This window comes from Polypterus senegalus, chromosome 14 (assembly GCF_016835505.1).
Source record: "Polypterus senegalus isolate Bchr_013 chromosome 14, ASM1683550v1, whole genome shotgun sequence".
NCBI classification, from domain to species: domain Eukaryota; kingdom Metazoa; phylum Chordata; class Cladistia; order Polypteriformes; family Polypteridae; genus Polypterus; species Polypterus senegalus.
The window spans coordinates 77,430,794-77,450,247 of NC_053167.1; the positions used below are offsets into that span (position 1 = coordinate 77,430,794).

At 38.6% G+C, this 19,454-nt stretch overlaps 1 protein-coding gene across 7 annotated transcripts in view; it reads left to right on the forward strand.

Annotated features, from left to right (window-relative positions):
• The first annotated feature begins 4,814 nt into the window (after positions 1-4,814).
• prg4b (proteoglycan 4b) overlaps positions 4,815-19,454 on the forward strand; it is a 28,950-nt gene continuing 14,310 nt past the window's right edge. For 2 of the 7 annotated variants that reach the window (XM_039735583.1, XM_039735585.1), the window contains exons 1-5: positions 4,919-4,992; positions 5,165-5,247; positions 11,350-11,466; positions 13,165-13,284; positions 14,163-14,336. In XM_039735583.1, coding sequence (XP_039591517.1) covers positions 5,169-5,247; positions 11,350-11,466; positions 13,165-13,284; positions 14,163-14,336 — 490 coding nt within the window. In that variant the 5' untranslated portion in view covers positions 4,919-4,992; positions 5,165-5,168. Of the gene's footprint in view, positions 4,873-4,918; positions 4,993-5,164; positions 5,248-11,057; positions 11,176-11,349; positions 11,467-13,164; positions 13,285-14,162; positions 14,337-19,454 lie in introns of those variants that run through there. The other 5 variants (XM_039735584.1, XM_039735587.1, XM_039735586.1 and 2 more) reach the window with 5 other exon arrangements.

Below are 19,454 nucleotides of genomic sequence, written 5' to 3' on the forward strand. Positions count from 1 at the left end.
TTGTGGCGTCTCGGACAAAAGACCCTCAATAATGTATTCTAATATTCTATGAGGAAGTAAACAGAATAGTTGATCAAAAAGGGCACATACAATATTATACAATACAATATTATTATGTGTTCCCAGGAGAGTTGTCAAAGGCACATCAGACATGCACAGGGGTGCCCCAAGGATCAGTGCTAGGTCCTCTACCTTTCTCTCACTACACCACCTCGCTGGGCTCCATCATCCAATCCCTTAGGTTCTCTTATCAGTGCTCTGCCGACGATACACAGCTATACCTGTCATACCCTCCTAAGGACAACATGGTATCAGCTAGAGTCTCTGCATGTCTTACTGAAATCTCAAACTGGATGAAGGGCCACCATCTACAGCTCAACCTGGCAAAAGTTGAGCTTCTTGTGATCCCAGCCAGCCAATATGTTTAACTCCCAATCTCTGTAGAGCTTGGCTCACTGTCAGTAAGCAACCTTGGGGTGGTGATTGATGAGCAGCAATCTTTTTCTGACCACATTTCTACTGTTTTGCAGATTCATGTTGTACAACATCTGTAAGATCAGACCTTATCTGATGGAATATGCAGCACAAAGACTGGTCCAGGCTTTGGTCTTGTCGTGTCTGGATTACTGCAGCTCTCTTCTGGCAGGAGTACCCGCATGTGCTATCAAGCCACTGGAGATGGTTCAGAATGTAGCGGCCCATCTTGTATTTAACCAGCTGAGGTGGGCACATGCCACTCCTTTTTTCAGGTTGCTACAATGGCTCCCAGTACCAGTACACATTAAATTCAAATCCCAGGGAACACTTAATCATCACAGTCTTCACCAAGTCAATTAAGCTTCAGGGTTAGCAGTCTGTCCAGGTAGAAAACATAAGTGACTGTGAATTGGGAGCACTGGAGTGGCAACAGCAAGACAACCCCAAAAATAGGGGTGGGAAGGCATTGGGTGGGGTTGTCTTGCTGTTGCCACTCCAGTGCACCTGTTGTCACTTACATATGCCCCAAAGCAGGTGATGTTGATTCATAATCGCTTTTGCTTCCTAACTTGACAGACTGATATCTCTAAACCTTAGTTGACTTGGTGCTGGACTGTGATAATTACGTGTTCCCTTAATTTTTTTGAGAAGTATATAAGGCACATTAAGAAGTTATAGGTTTATACAAGGTCACGTGATTATTATGATCAAAGATCACAAAAGCTTCAGCTATATTAAGGGTTTCAATCTCTGCAAGGTGGTCTTCATTACAGGCACATATGATGTTAAGATTAATCCATTCATTTTTAAACGACTCATCCAGTCCAGAGCAATAGGCAGCTAATGCCCATCCAATATTTGATTATTTTGAATGAACTGTCAATGAACACATAATGGTTACCCTGGCACTACCCACTGTGCCACCGTGCCACCCTCAGGACAGAAAAAAACAAAAACAAAAAAAATACTCCAGACGGCTGGAGAAAAAAAAATAGTATTTGCAGGGGTTCCAGGCCATGAGACCACCCAGCCCTCTCTAGGTATTCTACCTAACTTAAAGACTTTGTGCTCATTGATGCAACTTGGGTATCAAAAGTTTGAGGAATATTTTAAAATTGTAATAATTTTCAGGATTTTCCAATTCAGAATAGTTGCCTCTGCTGTGTTCACTGTTGGGGTAATCTTCCATTTGTGAGAGCTATAAAGATCCCTATCTAATCTAATCTAATGCTGGTATCATTTGCAGGCAATAGTGACAACAATATGTACGGTCTGATGCCCTCCTCGTTTTTAAAATAAATAAAACAACAAAAAGACTTCCAAATACACTGGAATTTTAAGGTATTCGGGTTATGAATGAAATAAAGCACTTCTTTAAAAATTAAAAAAAAAAAAGTTCCAGTTTAATGTCACCCTACTCGTATGAGTCACATTAAGGCTGGGTAGCTTACAGATGGTTCTGGTAATTACTGTAAAAGCAGCTCATGTAAAGGTGGGGTTTTTATTTCTGGGGAGACATTACCTCAGATTAAGAGGAGCCAGAATGTATTATGACATTGGTTTCCTCTTCATCATCTGGTGTTGTAGATAGGGCAGTCCATTTATTTTGAACAATTAAAAAAACTAGAAATGTCACACAGACTATTACATCACTTTCTTGAGACAGCGAGCACAAACTCTGGCTACTGTCTTGCAAGTTTGTAAAACATATAAGTGAATAGGCTGCAAACAGAAATGATGTTTCTAAGCAAGACAAAAGTACATGTTTGGTATTAATTGTAATTATCAGACTTAGACAGACTAGAGCTTCACTATGGTTAGTGTGTTTGCATCAATGTCTTCGAAAATTTTGATTTAAAATGTGGATGAGCCCACCCATGCGTTTTCTGAACCCAACTATTTCATTTTAGGGTCAGGGAACTGCATGTTAGTCCATCACAAGGCACACTCACTGTGTCAGCATCCTTTGATCCTTAAGAAATTTTCTGCATTTTGTTTAATTCAGTTAATGACATATCAGCTGTGGCCTATTTAACAGTCAAGGGCTGCAGTCAAACTCCGAGTATACTGTAAAGGAAAGACTCTTTCCAAAAAGAATTTAAAACAAGAGCCTTTTGAAAATTTCAAGTTATAAACTAAGCATTCTAGTTTGATTTTGGTTTACCCTTTGGATGAAAGTTTTCTCAGTTAGCTCATGCTTTTCCTAGACTGTGGTTTTTATTTTGCATTTTGAAATCTCTACCAGCTGAAAAATATATTACTGTATTAACAATTTGGTCTTTTCTCATGGAAAGATGCCCAAACACACAATGATTATCAATGTAACATACAATTCTGTGGGATATCAGAGGAAGAAACCATCCAGATATGAGAACACTGAGATGGTGACCAGGAAGAAGGTAGAACACAGTTTGCTATACCCAGGAGATACCAGCTGTACTACTACAATGAAATTAAGTACTGTTAATTAAGTCAATCAGACTTAGTCGGTCAGTCAGTCATTGTCCAACCTGCTATATCCTAACACAGGGGTCTGCTGGAGCCAATCCCAGCCAACACAGGGCACAAGGCAGGAACAAACCCTGGGCAGGGCACCAGCCCACTGCAGAGCACACAAACACACCCACCCACAAACCAAGCACACACTAGGGACAATTTAGGATAGCCAATGCAGCTAACTTGCATGTCTTTGGACTGTGGGAGGAAACCCACGCAGACACGGGGAGAACATGCAAACTCCACGCAAGGAGGACCCGGGAAGCAAACCCTAGTCTCCTTACTGCAAGGCAGCAGCGCTACCACTGCGCCACCCATCAGACTTTGTGATTTGGAATTTTATCAATCAAGTTTAAACATAGATTAAAAAACATTTCAACAGCTGTAACTGCCCAGTAATCCTTGCACAGTAAAACACAAACAGTCGATTGTTTCAAAACACATAAGCAGCAGCTGGGCTGGGGCGTCACGGTCACTGAATCCAGTCAGTATGTAAAGCCTTACAGTTATTTTATGAAATAACAATGAATATTTATTCTGTTTATCTTTTATCCCACTGGATTTACAGTTAATGGAGCAGAAATTTATCTAACCAGTAAAAGCGATTTGTTTAAATGGGCCTTAACTTATTCATTCCTTCATTAGATTAAATCTGTCTTGCCTGGTATAGTGCCTTTTATGGTGAATGGGTCCCAGTGCTATGCAGGTCTATAATGAAAAAGGGTGGATTGATGAACTGCGGTGGGTTGGCACCCTGCCCGGGATTGGTTCCTGCCTTGTGCCCTGTGTTGGCTGGGATTGGCTCCAGCAGACCCCCGTGACCCTGTGTTCGGATTCAGCGGGTTGGAAAATGGATGGATGGATTGATTGATGAAGCTTTTTGGTGCAGTATGTATTATAATGCCACAGAAACAAAAAAACAAAAGCAAAGAAATTACACTACACAAAATTTCAACTGCAAAGTTAGGAAATGTTATAAAATGTAATGATAACTGCAACGTCTGCAGAGAGTTGGCATGTTCCACCTGGGTCCTTCTCCAGGTATTTCAGCTACCTTCCACATCCCATGTTTTTTTATGCTTTTTGGTGATTAAATTTGTATGTGCTGTATACGCATGAATCTGGATGTCTTTGTGAGTGTGACACTCCATCATGGTTTTGTTATTGTCTTGCTCCCAGTGCTCCTACTGTATAACTTCATGGACCCACACCTCTGGCAAGCCTATGCTGGAAGAAAGCATTTCAAGAAAATGATGGATGAAAATGTTATTTTAGTAAGACTGCTCACAGTTTTCAAATCCGTTCATTCATTGACTAATCTTCTGAGTTAGTTGAGGGTCACAAGCACCTGGTGCCTCACTCTACAGCGCTGGTCACAGCCCTAGACATTAATGTAGATATCCATCCTCATTAGTATGGGGCCCCGTTTCTCATCAGGAATTAGTAATCTGAATGTTCTGAGGCCAATAAGGAAAATCAGACCACCCAAGGAAAACCCACTCAGATGGTGTCCAGGGACAGATCCTAATGTATTGTATTGTATTGTGGAGCAGCAGATTAGGACTTGTAATGCATTGTGTGCTTTAGAGCCTATGATTTGATTTTTTTTATTGTCAAAATTAATGTTTGCTCAACCCCAATCCTCCACTCCCATTCTGTCTCCTCTTTGCTTTTTCTAAAGTTTTTATTCCTTGTATGTGTTCCAAATATTGCAAGTGCCTAGAATGAGTTTTTTTTCTAAAGTCTAGGCACACTTCCTATATTTTTGGACAGACTGTATGTTCTCGGTATGGGCATCATTTTGTGGTTTTGTTGTGGATTAGGTAATTCATAAAGACCAGCCCTGGGGAGCAGATGGGCCAGAGAAGCATATAAAAGGCAAAGTCACAAGAGGGGAAAGTAAGTTGATGAGAGAATATAGGAATAATCTTTTTACTCTTTCATTGTTTTGCAAAATATGATTTTTATATAGTTTTTTAATATATATTTTTCTTTCATTTATCTGTTTGGATTTCTTAGGTATGTCTGAACCTTGTACATTATTCCATGTTAATGTATCATTTTTATAAAAAGCATACTCTTACTTTAAATGTTGTTAATGTTATAACATTTATGGATATTTAATATATGTGTATTTATATTTAATATTTAAATCATGTCATTTTAGCATCTAATTCCTAATGTGTTGCAGGTCTATGGCTCGCACAGCTCTCTTTGGTTTCATTTTGATGTCCGCATGCATTTGTATACAACCTGATCTTTCATCTGCACAAAGTAAGTGGAGTTGATTTTTTAATGTGCTCTTATTTACTTTTTCTGATGCATAGAAATAAAGATCATCTATGTATTCACTTAATGCTCAGCAAGATAGCAGACAAAAACATGAAGTTGTTAATTTACAATAAGTAGGAGGACAGAATTAAGGATTTCTTAAACATAATGAACAATGATTTTAGGATTTGACCTTTGATACCAGGCTGTGAATAAAAATCCATAGCAAAAGGCACAGTTAATACAACATAGTTCACGCAGTTCAGGGACACAGAGGATTAGAGCCAATGCTGGCAGCACCGGGTACAAGGCAGGAGTGAGGTAAATGGTCCATGGTGTCAGGAAAATGTTTAAAAGAAAAAAAAAAACAATTTTGTGTGGGGCTCTGATCGAGGGGCGGCACGGTGGCGCAGTGGTGCCTCGCAGTTAGGAGACCCAGGTTCGCTTCCCAGGTCCCCCCTGCGTGGAGTTTGCATGTTCTCCCTGTGTCTGTGTAGGTTTCCTTCCACAGTCCAAAGTCATGCAGGTTAGGTGCATTGGCGACTCTAAATTGTCCACTTGGTGTGGGCTGGCACCCTGCCTGGGGTTTGTTTCCTGCCTTGCGCGCTGGGATTAACTCCAGCAGACCCCTGTGGTTAGGATATAGCGGGTTGGATGGATGGATGGCTCTGATCGGGAGCGGGTGTGTGCAGGCAGACTTTGCTCCGTGGTTAATTGGGGTTCTTGGCCAATCACGGTGCATACATATGTGGAGGCAGATGGATCGGTAGGGTGCCTCAGAGGTAGCAGCGTGTCGCATTTGCACCCAGTTAGAGAGGATAGTTTAAAACACGGGTGTCGAACTACAGGGCCGCAGCGGCTACAGGTTTTCATTCTAACCCTTTTCCTAATCAGTGACCTGTTTTCACTGCTAATTCACATTTTAATAGCCCTGTTAGGATTCAGTCCTCTGAATTGATTTGTATCGTCATTAAAATGCAGCCAAACAGAAATAAGACGTGAAACAAGCCAACAGATGACCAGCTAAACTGGGGCTTCAAACTCCAACCAGTATCTTAATGAGAAGCCAATTCTTGCTGTTAATTAAACTCGTTATTTAATTCCACGGTTTGTTGCTGCTCTCATTCTGCCACAGCTGACATTTCCAAATCTGTTGACTTCCTGTTTTTCATAAGAACATCATCAAAGCGTTTTGGTGAGTTGAGAGATCAGCCTTACTGAGACCTTCACCTCACTTTATTTTCAGATATTGTGTGATGTGAAGGCTTGTTTTGTGTCTAATTATTGTTTGGCTGCTAATTAAGGAAAAAGAAACAACTAAGAGGCCTGAGTCAAGTTAATTAAAAGTAATTAGCAGCAAAAACTGGTCACTAATTAAGAAAATGGTTAGAATGAAAACCTGCAGCCACTGAGGCCCTCCAGGACTGGAGTTTGACATTCCTGGTTTAAAAGGAGCCTGCACATAAAGAGGAGGTAGAAGTAAATAGACTAGCTAGAGAGAGAGAGAGAGAGAGAGAGAGAAAGAGAACAGGAGGATGGATAAGTAGAGAAGGAGGAAAAAGAAAAGAGAGACAGAGACAAAGAAAGAGTATCGATGCTGAACAGAGTGAGAGGCAGGAGGTTGGGTGTGAGTCTTGGGGCTGGAGGAGCCTGTGGCTGTGGAAGGGGCACTCCTACCGAGTGCTTAACTGGGAGTAGGAGCGGCCTGATAAGTGGTGTTCCTGCAGACGTCAAAGGATCCATGGTGGGAAATGTATGCAACTCGGTGTGGCACCCCATGGTGCTGAGTGCACAGCAATGGGGACATGAGCCCAGATTTGAAGGTTGACTGTACCTGTTGGCGGATATCTCCTCCTTCTACAAGGTTCGGAGAGGATAAAGGGAGTAAATGCTAGGTTTGAAGGGAAGCATTGGGGCTCATAGTTTTTATGGACTTTCTCTTGACTTTTAACCTCATAGTTCTTATTGGATTATTTATTGGGGCTGTTTTTAATCTTCAACTTGACTGTTTTTATGGATTATTTATTTAAGGATGGATGCACTGCTCTGTTTATTTGAACACTGATTGATATGAATAAATGCACAAAGCACCGTTTCATCTACCCCTTGCTATATATGTGAGTCCTCATTTGCCCAGCTCCTCGAGCTTATGACAATCAATGGTGGCAGGTTGAAGAGGCTCCTGAACATGACAGACAGCGTGGGGCCTACCTGCACTGTTACAAGGAGCCACCATTGAATAAGTTCCAGTCTTTCACAAGGTTCATTGACTCTCACACTGATACCTACGGCTAAATTAGAATTGACAGTAAACTGAACACATTCAGTTCTTTGAGATGTGGAAGGAACAGGAGTATCCAGAGAAGCGAGACAAAATCTGCAAATTTCACACAAGCTACAACTAGGTACAGGATTTGAATCCAAGATGGTGGTTCTGTGAGGCAGCATTACTAACTATTCTGCCGAGAGAGAGAGAGAGAGATTGGGAGCATTCACTGATTGCATGTCGCTGTACCCACCACACTTGGATTGTGCCCAGGGTGCAGCAGGTGACACCTCAGCACCCCACACTGGAACAGTGAGGCTGCTTTTTTTTTTTTTTTAAATGTTGGCTGGAGTGCCAGTCTTTTTACCAACCCCAAGTTTTCCCTGTAAGTTGGAAGTCCTGCTTGCATGGCTGGATGCAGATTAACGTCACACCCAGCAGAAGCCAATTGCTGGTTAAGGGCCTTGCTCAAGGGCCCAATGGAGTAGAGTCACTTCTGGCATTTATGGGATTCAAACCTGTAACCTTCCAATTGCCGGCACAGATCCCTAGCCCCAGAGCCACCACTCTGCCAAGCCAAAGAACAAAAAACTTTAGGGATAATTAATTCTTTATTAGCAATGTAATGAGAATGAATTGACAAACAGAAGAACACAACAGGCTATAAAAGAAAAACCCTTGGTAATGCCATCTACACTGACCACAGTCCTATTCTATCAAGGAGTTTAGTGTGTAGCATGGCCTGACTTGTCCTGCAAACTGAAGCAACAGCAAATGCACTATAGTGATCCTTTCAGCTTTAGGATTCGCTTTATCCTTCTCTGCCATTAACTTACATGTATTTATTACTTCTAATCAAAGTAAATTACAAATCATAATAACTGAATTCAATGTTTCAAGAATATGATAAAAAACCACAGGCAAAATTGAGCTGGCAGCACGGATTGTACCCAACATTAGGAAGGGCACCAAATTTAAACATTTACCAGTTTACAGTATAAGGAGATGGAGCCAATACTGGTAGCAATGGAGACGAGGCAGAAGTCAACCCATCTGACTGCACCCAGCATCACATATCAGGTCACTATAGAAGTGAATCTATCAGTGGCTCCTTACGGTAAAAAGCAAGTTAGGTTTTCATGGTGGCCCAGGGATTTTAAATTAAACAGTGCAATCAGACTTAGTGAGTGTTGGAGAACGCCGTACGGCTGCGGCGTGTTTGCTTAACAACCGGTGGAGCGTCAGAGAAGACCAGCTGAGCCGATCCTGCCTGCATGTTAACAAGCAAAGTACCTCCACCCGCCAAAGTATAAAAGAAACTGAGTATTTTAGAGAGAGGATAGTGAATGTGACAGAATTTGGGAAACGTGGTTGAAAGAGAATGGATCGACAGTAAGGCGGTCAAGTGGTCTCACAAGGGGAATGATGCTGCAGGGGCAGGTTGCTCTTGAGAAGCAATTTGGAGGAGCAGGAGTGATCAAGTGATCCAGGTGTCCTGTTGGACCATAAGCAGGTGGTAGGATGATGGAAACCAGCTCAGAGTGTCCCAGCAGTGCCCGATTGAGGTGGATGGGACCACTGCCAGAGTAAGGACCTCACTTGACTGCGCAAGCCCAATGGGTAAAGCAGGGACAAGACAAGTACTGGCACTCAGAACAGAGAAGAATCCCAATTGAACCGCTGGGATTTTATTTTTGATTTTTAAGCCTATTTATTGAAGGATTTATTTATTATTGGCCGATTTTACCCTCAAAAAAGAGTTCTCAATTTATTACAAGATATGTGCACTGTACTTTAAATTATTAGACACCAATCTGAATAAGCTGCCCTAGGTCATTTTTGCATCAACCGTGATGTGCTTGTGTCCTCAAGACTGTTGATGCACTAGTAAACTAGAAGCTCAAGGAAAAACCTCTGAGAACACACACAGTCAACACAGAAGGCAGCCCACCGAGGAATCCCACCTGACAGTTGCAAGGAAGCTTTGTCACTTGATGTGTCATCCACTAATTTAAAATAACAAGTGGAACATTAAATAGGAAGTCACAAAGCTGAGCAGTGTCTCTATTTTCCTCCAAAGTTTCAACAGACCACTAGTCAGTTGTGGTTAGTGAATTATACAAAAATAAGGTTCTTTTCAGCTTATTCATACACACGAGTACCCAATAACAACTGGAATTGAAAAAAAAAATGTTTTAATAAATTTCCATCCATCATCCAACCCACTATATCCTAACTACAGGGTCATGGGAGTCTGCTGGAGCCAATCCTAGCCAACACAGGGCGCAAGGCAGGAAACAAACCCCGGGCAGGGTGCCAGCCCACCACAAGTTTTAATAAATTTTACTTACTGAAACTTTAGTCAGCTTCACTTGACTCAATGCACTTAGTTTCTCACTGGTGGAAACATTTTTGGAATAGCTGTAGTGATTTTTAATATGCGGGAACAAGAAAAAGTCACATGGAACAAAATCAAGTGACATTTCCCCTCATTTTAAATGCGAAAACCACTTGTAGACCTGTGTTTTACTTAAAGCTTCTTCTTTAAAAGCAGTGTCAAGCATCACTAGAGTTTCAGCAGCTGTTTTCCCAAAGAGAAAACCAAATTTAACATAGACTTGCTGTTCTTTATGATTACCCATCACAAAAATCGCAGAACACATTTAATAAGCACCAAGAAAAACCGACACATAATGCGGTACGCACAATACAGAGCAACACCACTTGGCAGACTGCCACAGAATACTGTAAGTATGCTACAACTAGTGGTGAAATTCGTAGCTAAGTCTAGATAGTGTGCCAGGTACAGATTCCAGTTATTTTTGGGTACCCCCTCATGTTTGTGTGTATGTATATACAGTATATATACACATCTCTCTCTCTCTATATCTATATATCTCTATATATATATATATATATATATATCTATATATCTCTAGTATATATATATATCTCTATATATATATATATATATCTATCTATATATATATATATATATCTATATCTCTATATATATATATATATATCTATATATCTATATATATATGTATATATATCTATCTATCTATCTATCTATCTATATCTTTATCTACACACACACACAAAAACCTTTCCAAGGTACCCACATTTCTTTAACATTACCTTACATTTATTTCAAGTGCCCCGTTTCTGTACAGAAACAAATATTAAAATGAACATACCTGAAATTATTAATCATCTCTCATTAATTAAGTGTTATTTGTTGTTCCTGTAATTACTGTTTCCTGGGCACAGAAACTAAACACAAAATTAAAAAAAAAAAAAAAAGCTGGCACTCCCATTTTGTCTTTAAAGAAAACAACATGAATTTAGGGTACACAATCCTCAAATAGATTAGTTGGGATTGAGAATGTTAAAGTACTAGAACACCTTCTGCAATGTTACTCATCTGCCAGTAACCTAGGATCTTATCTTATCTAGTAGGCGTTGTGGCATAATCAAGACTTTGGACTTCAAATCCTACTACTAACACCATGTGACCATGAACAAATTCGTTCACAGGCCTGTGCTCCAACTAGAAAAAACAAAATAAACGTAATCAATGGTATCTCAGATGTTTTAAGTTGCCTTGGATCAAGACATCAGCCAAATAATAAAGGATATCTTTAATGGAACTGCTGCTCTTGGTGGGTGCTATATCTTATTAAGGCAGAAACCAGCTTGTGGAAGGGGCGACTGTCAATTGTAGGATATTCAAATTTGAACTAATGAGCATGTTGCACTGTTATTAGTTGGGACATAGGTTTTGCGGTAAATGAAAAGTGTACATCAGTTAAAACAGTTAAAACTTTCCATTATAGACAGTTGCCATGAACGATGTGGAGAGGTTTACTACAGAGGTCACAAATGCCACTGCGACTACAGCTGCCTGATTCATAAGGAATGCTGTTTAGATTATGAGATGACCTGCACTACAGGTAAAGAGATCTATCAAATGTGTTTTTTAAATGTAATTTTTAAGGTAGACATCCGACCTTACTACTAAAATTATATTTACTGTGATCCATGTACAGCTTCCCCTTTCAAAATGTTCTGAATGTCCACAGAGATTAAGAACATCCAGTTTGAAGAACAATGCTTAGACATCCAAAGTGATTGTATTCCATGTTCATACAAGGACATAAGGCCATGAATTTGTCTGTGCATGGGTATCATAGATGTGCTTCTTTTAATCATATTACATATCTTATTCGGTATAAATTATAATTATCTCTCTATCCTGGGTAGATTCTCACAAAAATCACATTTGGCTTATAATCAAATAGAATCTGTTGTTAGGCTGAAGAAACATTTTAGACAGGAACGAACATCTCTGAAAAGGTGAGAAGATTTTCCATCAGCTTAGAAGATGCATATTCTCTTGTTATGTCTATTTACGTCTATGTCTGTCTCCTGGAAATACCCACAGTTACCTAACTTGAACTTTCCTGTGGTCATACAAGACATCCATGCATTAAATTAGTAATGCATTATTACTGTATTATCTAGTTTATGTGGACAACCTCTAGGATCTTCACTGAAAACTGCTGTTCCATCCTTTTTTTAAATAATTACTCTAACAGGTTTGTACATACAGAAAACTAATCTAATTCCTAATATAAACCAAAAGAAATGATCTTTTTCCTGTCAGTCTATAGACCATAACAAGCAACTAGGAGGTACACAGGACAAGGGAAAGCAGCAACGTCCTGGCATGTTGCTATAAATTTCAGGTTTTACTTAAGTTTTTCATTTAAAAATGTTACTTGAATGTGTCTTCAGTGTCATAATTGTACGAGAGCTTTTATTTTGTGCGAGTTACAATGCTTACCATTAGGCTGCTGTATACAGATGTGCACAACTGTTAATTAACTGGGTAGTTCTGTACTATGAGCAATTTAACAAATACAGACCTCCTTGCATTCCCTGGTATTAGTTATGCTGATGAACATTAATAATGTAAATTTTACCCTTTTTAAATATTTTGGTATGATTGACATAACACTTTGCCTGTAAGACTTGTTCCCACTCTCATTCCACAGTGCCAGAAATATCAGTGTACATGTTACTTTTCTGAGAAAAATCAATCTAGAAAAGTTTTAGCTTGTTCATTTATATATGATTCTTTTTTATTAAAACAGCTAATTCAAGATTAACACAAATAGGCTCAAATCATAATAACTGAGCTATTTGACTTGTAGCTGTCTTGGTATTTAACAACTTAGAACTCAGTATTAGAATAAAGTGCACCACACTGGGAAAAAAAAGGAGGGACACTGACTGCTGTGTGTGGGGCAGACTGCTGTGCATAAATCACACAGATAATAGGTTTTCCTTTAATAGGTAATACTGTATGTCTGTCACATAATTTTTAAAAGTTAAATTTGTTGTGGGCAGATATATTGCTTGAGAATTTCAATAATGAGGTTTAGTATTAAGTGGATGTTGATTTATGTGTAAGTTTCTTCCAGCTTGGCTCAACATCACAATGTGTGGGTCTCATCATCCAAGCATAGAAGGTTTGGATAACAGAAGGAGGACAACTGCAGATTCGAATGATCTTGTTTTCAGCAGTTCTTGTTAGCTATTAAAGTAATTGTTGACTAACCACTAAATGAAAATAATTTTTTTTGCAGGGAATTCATGTAAAGGGCGCTGTGGAGAAGATTTTCAGCGTGGTAAACAATGCGATTGTGACAATGAATGCTCACAGTTTGGAAAGTGCTGTCCAGACTACACAATGCACTGCATGAATGGTATGAATTCTCATTTATGTTTGAATTTTTTAAATCTGAATTAATAACTGACAACTTTACACTAATTTTCATTACAAGTAAAATACAAAGCATTTAGATGATAGTGGCTCAATGGCATCGCCTATATGAAAAGATACATAATAGCACTTTCAGGAGACCAACTATATTTCAGTGTCAGAACTGCCCTGCTGCAACGTCCTCCAATAACCAATTACAGCAACAAAGTGAGAGGAAAATGAATAAACGAGGGGAAAATTAAATCAATGGATTTCATTAGGATGTGAAGGTGTTGATCTATAGCTGGAGAAACACGGAGACATCTGTAGAATTTAATAAATAAGAAAAACACACAATTTGGAAAGGGACACACAGAAACTTTTATCTCTTGCATTTTCATCTTTGCTACCTTAAAAAGAACTTTGAAACTATTTGCTGTGATGAATTAAACACACCGCCACGTGAAAACTGATGGTAGCACTGAACCAAAAACAGATACTGCGACTTTCAAAGCAGGCAAACCAGTAATACCTGTTGGACGCATCAGTCACTTTTCAGAATGGTTCAACGTACCCAAAATTGCACTACATTCAAATGCAAATTTCCTCAGTAATGCAAATTTATTCAGTAGAAGATGACAGAGGACTACAGATTGTCAAAAATGTGTCATTCAGTTTTTTCCTTATTTGTACTAAATGTCACCAAGTAATGCAGTGAAGCCTAAAATAAAAAGGCAGCAAAATCTAGAATATGATGCGTTATGCTGACAAGTAGTATTGTGATAGTTTAATTCTCTCAATAAAATGCCATGCCTCATTACCTAGTCAGAATATGTAACAGCAAAATAGATGGACTGATTTTTTTTTTTTTGGTCTTTAAAGAACATTTTAAAGCTGAAATACCTGAAGAAACATTATCCACAACAACCACCAGTGCAAAAAAATTAAAAAGAACAACTGAAAAACCAAGTCCAAAGTCAACACAACTTTTAGTCAATGAAAAAGCAAAGATAAAACCCACACTGAATGACGGTGTTAATTGGGATACATTACAAGGTAAGCGTCGTTTTAATGATCAGTTCTTTATGGAGGGATAAAAAAACTAGATTATTGTAAATGTTTTACAATAATTATTTTTCCAAAGTACAACCCTGACATCAACATTCACAAAATATCTAGTGTGGACTGGAAAAATGTGAAAATGCATGCCATGGCACATGCTAATCTGTTGTGTCTTTTTAAGATACAAAGCCACAATTAAACCTCACACTGATTTAATATTGTTACCATTCAAAAACACGTCCCATTCCCAATTTTAATTGACTAACTTTTATTAAATACAATATGCTATATACAACACTTTATGAATAATTATTGTCTGCTACAAGTTCACAAAAGATTGCTCTTTTTAGGATTATAAACCATACAGCTAAACTGCGACTTTTATATTTTAAAAAGATATAAAAAAGAAATTCTGATCAAACAATTAGCTTACAAGAAAACTACTTTTCAGACATGATTGCCATTGAAATTGGTGTCTACCTTTTTCCATAAATCCATTTTCAGACTCTACATTTTGTATTGCTTGGTTATGTATATGAGAGTTCATCCTGGCAACACTGGGTTTAAGATACCCACCAAACCCAGATGGCATGCTTACATCAGCACCCAAACTCACCCATGCACTCATTTAAGGCCAGTTCAAAGCTGATTAAGCCAACCTGCATGTCCTTTAAATACAAAAGGAAAACCCACGGTGACAGGGAACAGCACACAAACACCACCACAGTGAGGGGTCAAGTTCGAGATGAATACAACTTAGCCAATCTGAAAGGTAGAACTATTGGTAGGACATCATGAAATCACTCCAATCTTCCAGGAATAATGTATATATAAAACAAATGAACCTCTTCCTTCAGAAAGGAGTTGCACGTAAACATGGCCATTAATGTTTCAAAATAATAAAAATGAAATGGCACAACTTAGTATCCCAAAATTTACGTCACAAAAAAACTTAACATATACCACACACAGAGTGTTTTAGGTATTGGATATATTAATAAAGTCATTAAAACAGCTTTAATCAGAACCAGTTGTTCAGCCCAACACCTAGCAATTTTATTCATATAATTTCCCCAAAATTACATCACATTGAATTGTGAAGGTATCCATAATCCTAATGGACACCACACTGTTTTGTATTTTTTCCATTTGTCTGTGGTTCTCTGAAGAAAAACTACTATTTTCATGAAATTTACCCTAAACAGGTTTCCATCTGTGTCCTCATTTTTTCTTGAAGAACTTATTTTAAAATAACAGCGTGGATCCACTGTACTAATTTCCTTCAATAATTTTTTAAACACTTCAATCATGTAACCACTTAATCTCTATTTACTTAAACCTAAAAGATTCAACCCCTATCTTTTCTCATAACCAATACCTTGCGTTCCTGGTATCAGCCTGGTTGCTCTCCTCTGCACTACTTCTAGCACAGCGGTCTTCTTAGTAATACAGAATTAAAACTCCCCGCAGTACTATAAATGAGGTCTCTCTACTCTGTTATATAGTTTAAGCATAACCTTTCTTGACTTGTATCTTACACATCGGGTGATAAAACCAAACATCCTATATTGGCTGTCTTAATGGCTTCTGTACACTGCCTTGATGCAGACAGCAATGAGTCTACTGAAACACCTACAGCAAGTCATTGTCACAAGTCGTACTACAAATTTCAAAGCTTCCTTTGTGTATTCAAATGTAGAATTTGTACTTCCTACTGTATGTATAATATTTTTATATTTACCCAAGTTTGGTGGTAAAGTCAGTTTCACATTATGCGCTATTCCACTTGGTTTAATATAATCTTCAAACTTAATCAGCTTATTCTTATCAATATCACTTATGTATATTAAAAAGAGAGGCAGTCCCAGCACCGATCACTGGACACCTCTTCCAGTATCACCTTTGCCAGAAAAAACTACTCTGATCACAACACTTTGCTTTTCAATGTTTAAAGTTATTTCTGCATCCATCTTTGCACCGTGAACTTCCATGTCTTTAGTTTGACCAGTAGCCTTTCACAACAGGCCTTATTAAAAAGCCTTCTTGGGGGATAAGGGGAGGGGGAAAGCCCACACACACATCTTATATATAAATGTCTATGTGTGGAAGTGGCTGGCTGGCCTGGAAGTGGGAGGCTACATCATGCAGCTCAAAGAAATCGACTCTGTCGCCAAAGTGAAACCGCCGAAAAAAGAGAAACTCGTTTAGCTGCTAATACACAAGCAACGCAAGAACATTGGCAAAACAAAACCTCCGAGGACAGAGAAGCTCGCTTAGCAAGCTAATGCACAAATGATGAGATTGATTGATTGAAGTGCCAGAATCCATGGTTTCTAGGAGCCCAGACTTTTTACAGCATGGGCTTACACAGCTAGTATTTATGTGTACACACATACATACACATGTATATACACACACACACACACACGTATACATACACACATATACACACACAACCACCTGATCACATACTTGCATTGCTTCCTCCCAGAATTCTTGCGTATTATTGAAGAACAATCTTCCCCATACTGACTATTCATTAATATAGTACTCCTATTCTCACAATTAGTAGCTTGATATTTTCAATAATAATTGTTTCCATTAATTTTTCCATGATGTATGTTAAACAAAGAGGTCTAATGTTACTTAGGTCAGCCCGGTCACCTTTTCTACTTGAAGACACATTTGCTAGTTTTAATCTATGGTATAGGAATTTCACCAACGTATAACGATCTTTGAAAAATACTTTATATGCAGAATTAACTTCCTAATCTCCTTAAGCACTTTAGAATACGTTATCTGACTCTATCATTGTTTAAACTCAGTCTTTTTAACATAAGCTAAACTTGTGTTGGTACAATTTCCAAGTAACTGAGTACCTCCTCACTAGTTCCTGCAACTACAGGAAGGATGCCTTCTTTACAAGTGAAAAGAATCTATAACATTTATTTATATAGCACATTTCATACAAATAATGTAGCTCAAAGTGCTTTACATGATGAAAAAAAGAGAAATAAAAGACAAAGTAAGAATTCGAATAATTAACAAAGAATAAGAGTAAGGTCCGATAATCAGAGAGGACAGAAAAAACAAAAAAAAAACAACTCCAGACGGCTGGAGAGAAAAAATAAAATCTGCAGGGGTTCTAGACCATGAGACCGCACAGCTCCCTCTGGGCATTCTACCTAACATAAATGAAACAGTCCTCTTTGTATTTAGGGTTCTCATAGAAGGACTTGATGATGACAGTCATTTAGACTTCTGGCTTTTATTCCATCAATGTAGGAACATCATGGTGCTTTGATTAGGTGGTGGTGGCGCAGGTCGCCACCACAGAAAACCGGGAAAGAAACGGAAGAGAGAGTAGGGGTTAGTACGGATTTTAGAGCCACCATGAATAGTTATGATAATTAATTGAAAATACAGAGTATCAAGATTAAATTAAAGTTATGAGAAGGCCATGTTAAAGTAATGTGTTTTCAGCATTTTATTTTTTAAAAGTGCTCTACTGTATCAGCCTGACAAATTCTTATTGGCAGGCTATTCCAGATTTTAGGTGCATAACAGCAGAAGGCTGCCTCACCACTTCTTTTAAGTTTAGCTCTTGGAATTCTAAGCAGACACTCATTTGAAGATCTAAGGTTACGATATGGAATATAAGGTGTCAGACATTCCAATATATAAAATGGAGCGAGATTATTTAAGGCTTCGTAAACCATAAGAAGTATTTTAAAGTCAATTCTGAATGACACAGGTAACCAGTGTAGTGACATCAAAACTGGAGAAATGTGCTCGGATTTTCTTTTTTTTTTTCAAGTTAGGATTCTAGCAGCTGCATTCGCACTAGTTACAAACGATTTATGTCTTTTTGGGGTAGTCCTGAGAGGAGTGCGTTGCAGTAATCTAGACGACTGAAAACAAACGCGTGAACTAATTTCTCAGCATCTTTCAATGATATAAGAGGTCTAACTTTTGCTATGTTTCTTAAGTGAAAAAATGCTGTCCTAGTGATCTGATTAATACAGTGGTGCTTGACAGTTTGTGAACCCTTTAGAATTTTCTACATTTCTGCATAAATATGACCTAAAACATTATCTGATTTTCACTCAAGTCCTAAAAGTAGATAAAGAGAAACAAGTTAAACAAATGAGACAAAAATATTATACTTGGTCATTTATTTATTGAGAAAAATTATTGGATATTACATATTTGTGAGTCAGGTGTTTTCAATCAATGGGATGACAATCCTTTTCACAACGCATGTTTGTGGAAGTGTATCATGGCACGAACAAAGGAGATTTCTGAGGACCTCAGAAAAAGTTGTTGATGTTCTTCAGGATGGAAAAGGTTACAAATCCATCTCTAAAGAGTTTGGACTCCACCAATCCACAGTCAGACAGATTGTGTACAACTGGAGGAAATTCAAGACCATTGTTACCCTCCCCAGGAGCACTCCAAGAGCAAGGCATGTAATAGTCAGCGAGATCACAAAGGACCCCAGAGTAACGTCTAAGCAACTGAAGGCCTCTCTCACATTGGCTAATGTTCACGTTCATGAGTCCACCACCAGGAGAACACTGAACAACAATGGTGTGCATGGCAGGGTTGCAAGGAGAAAGCCACTGCTCTCCAAAAAAAACATTGCTGCTCGTCTGCAGTTTGCTAAAGATCACATGGACAAACCAGAAGGCCAATGGAAGAATGTTTTGTGGACGGATGAGACCAAAATAGAACTTTTTGGTTTAAATGAAAAGCATTATGTTTGGAGAAAGGAAAACCCTGCATTCCAGCATAAGAACCTTATCCCATCTGTGAAACATGGTGGTGGTAGTAGTATCATGGTTTAGGCCTGTTTTGCTGCATCTGGGCCAGGACGGCTTGCCTTCATTGATGGAACAATGAATTCTGAATTATATCAGAGAATTCTAAAGGAAAATGTCAGGACATCTGTCCATGAACTGAATCTTAAGAGAAGGTGGCTTTGCAGCAAGACAACGACCCTAAGCACACAAGTCGTTCTACCAAAGAATGGTTAAAGAAGAATAAAGTTAATGTTTTGGAAGGGCCAAGTCAAAGTCCTGACCTTAATCCAATCGAAATGTTGTGGAAGGA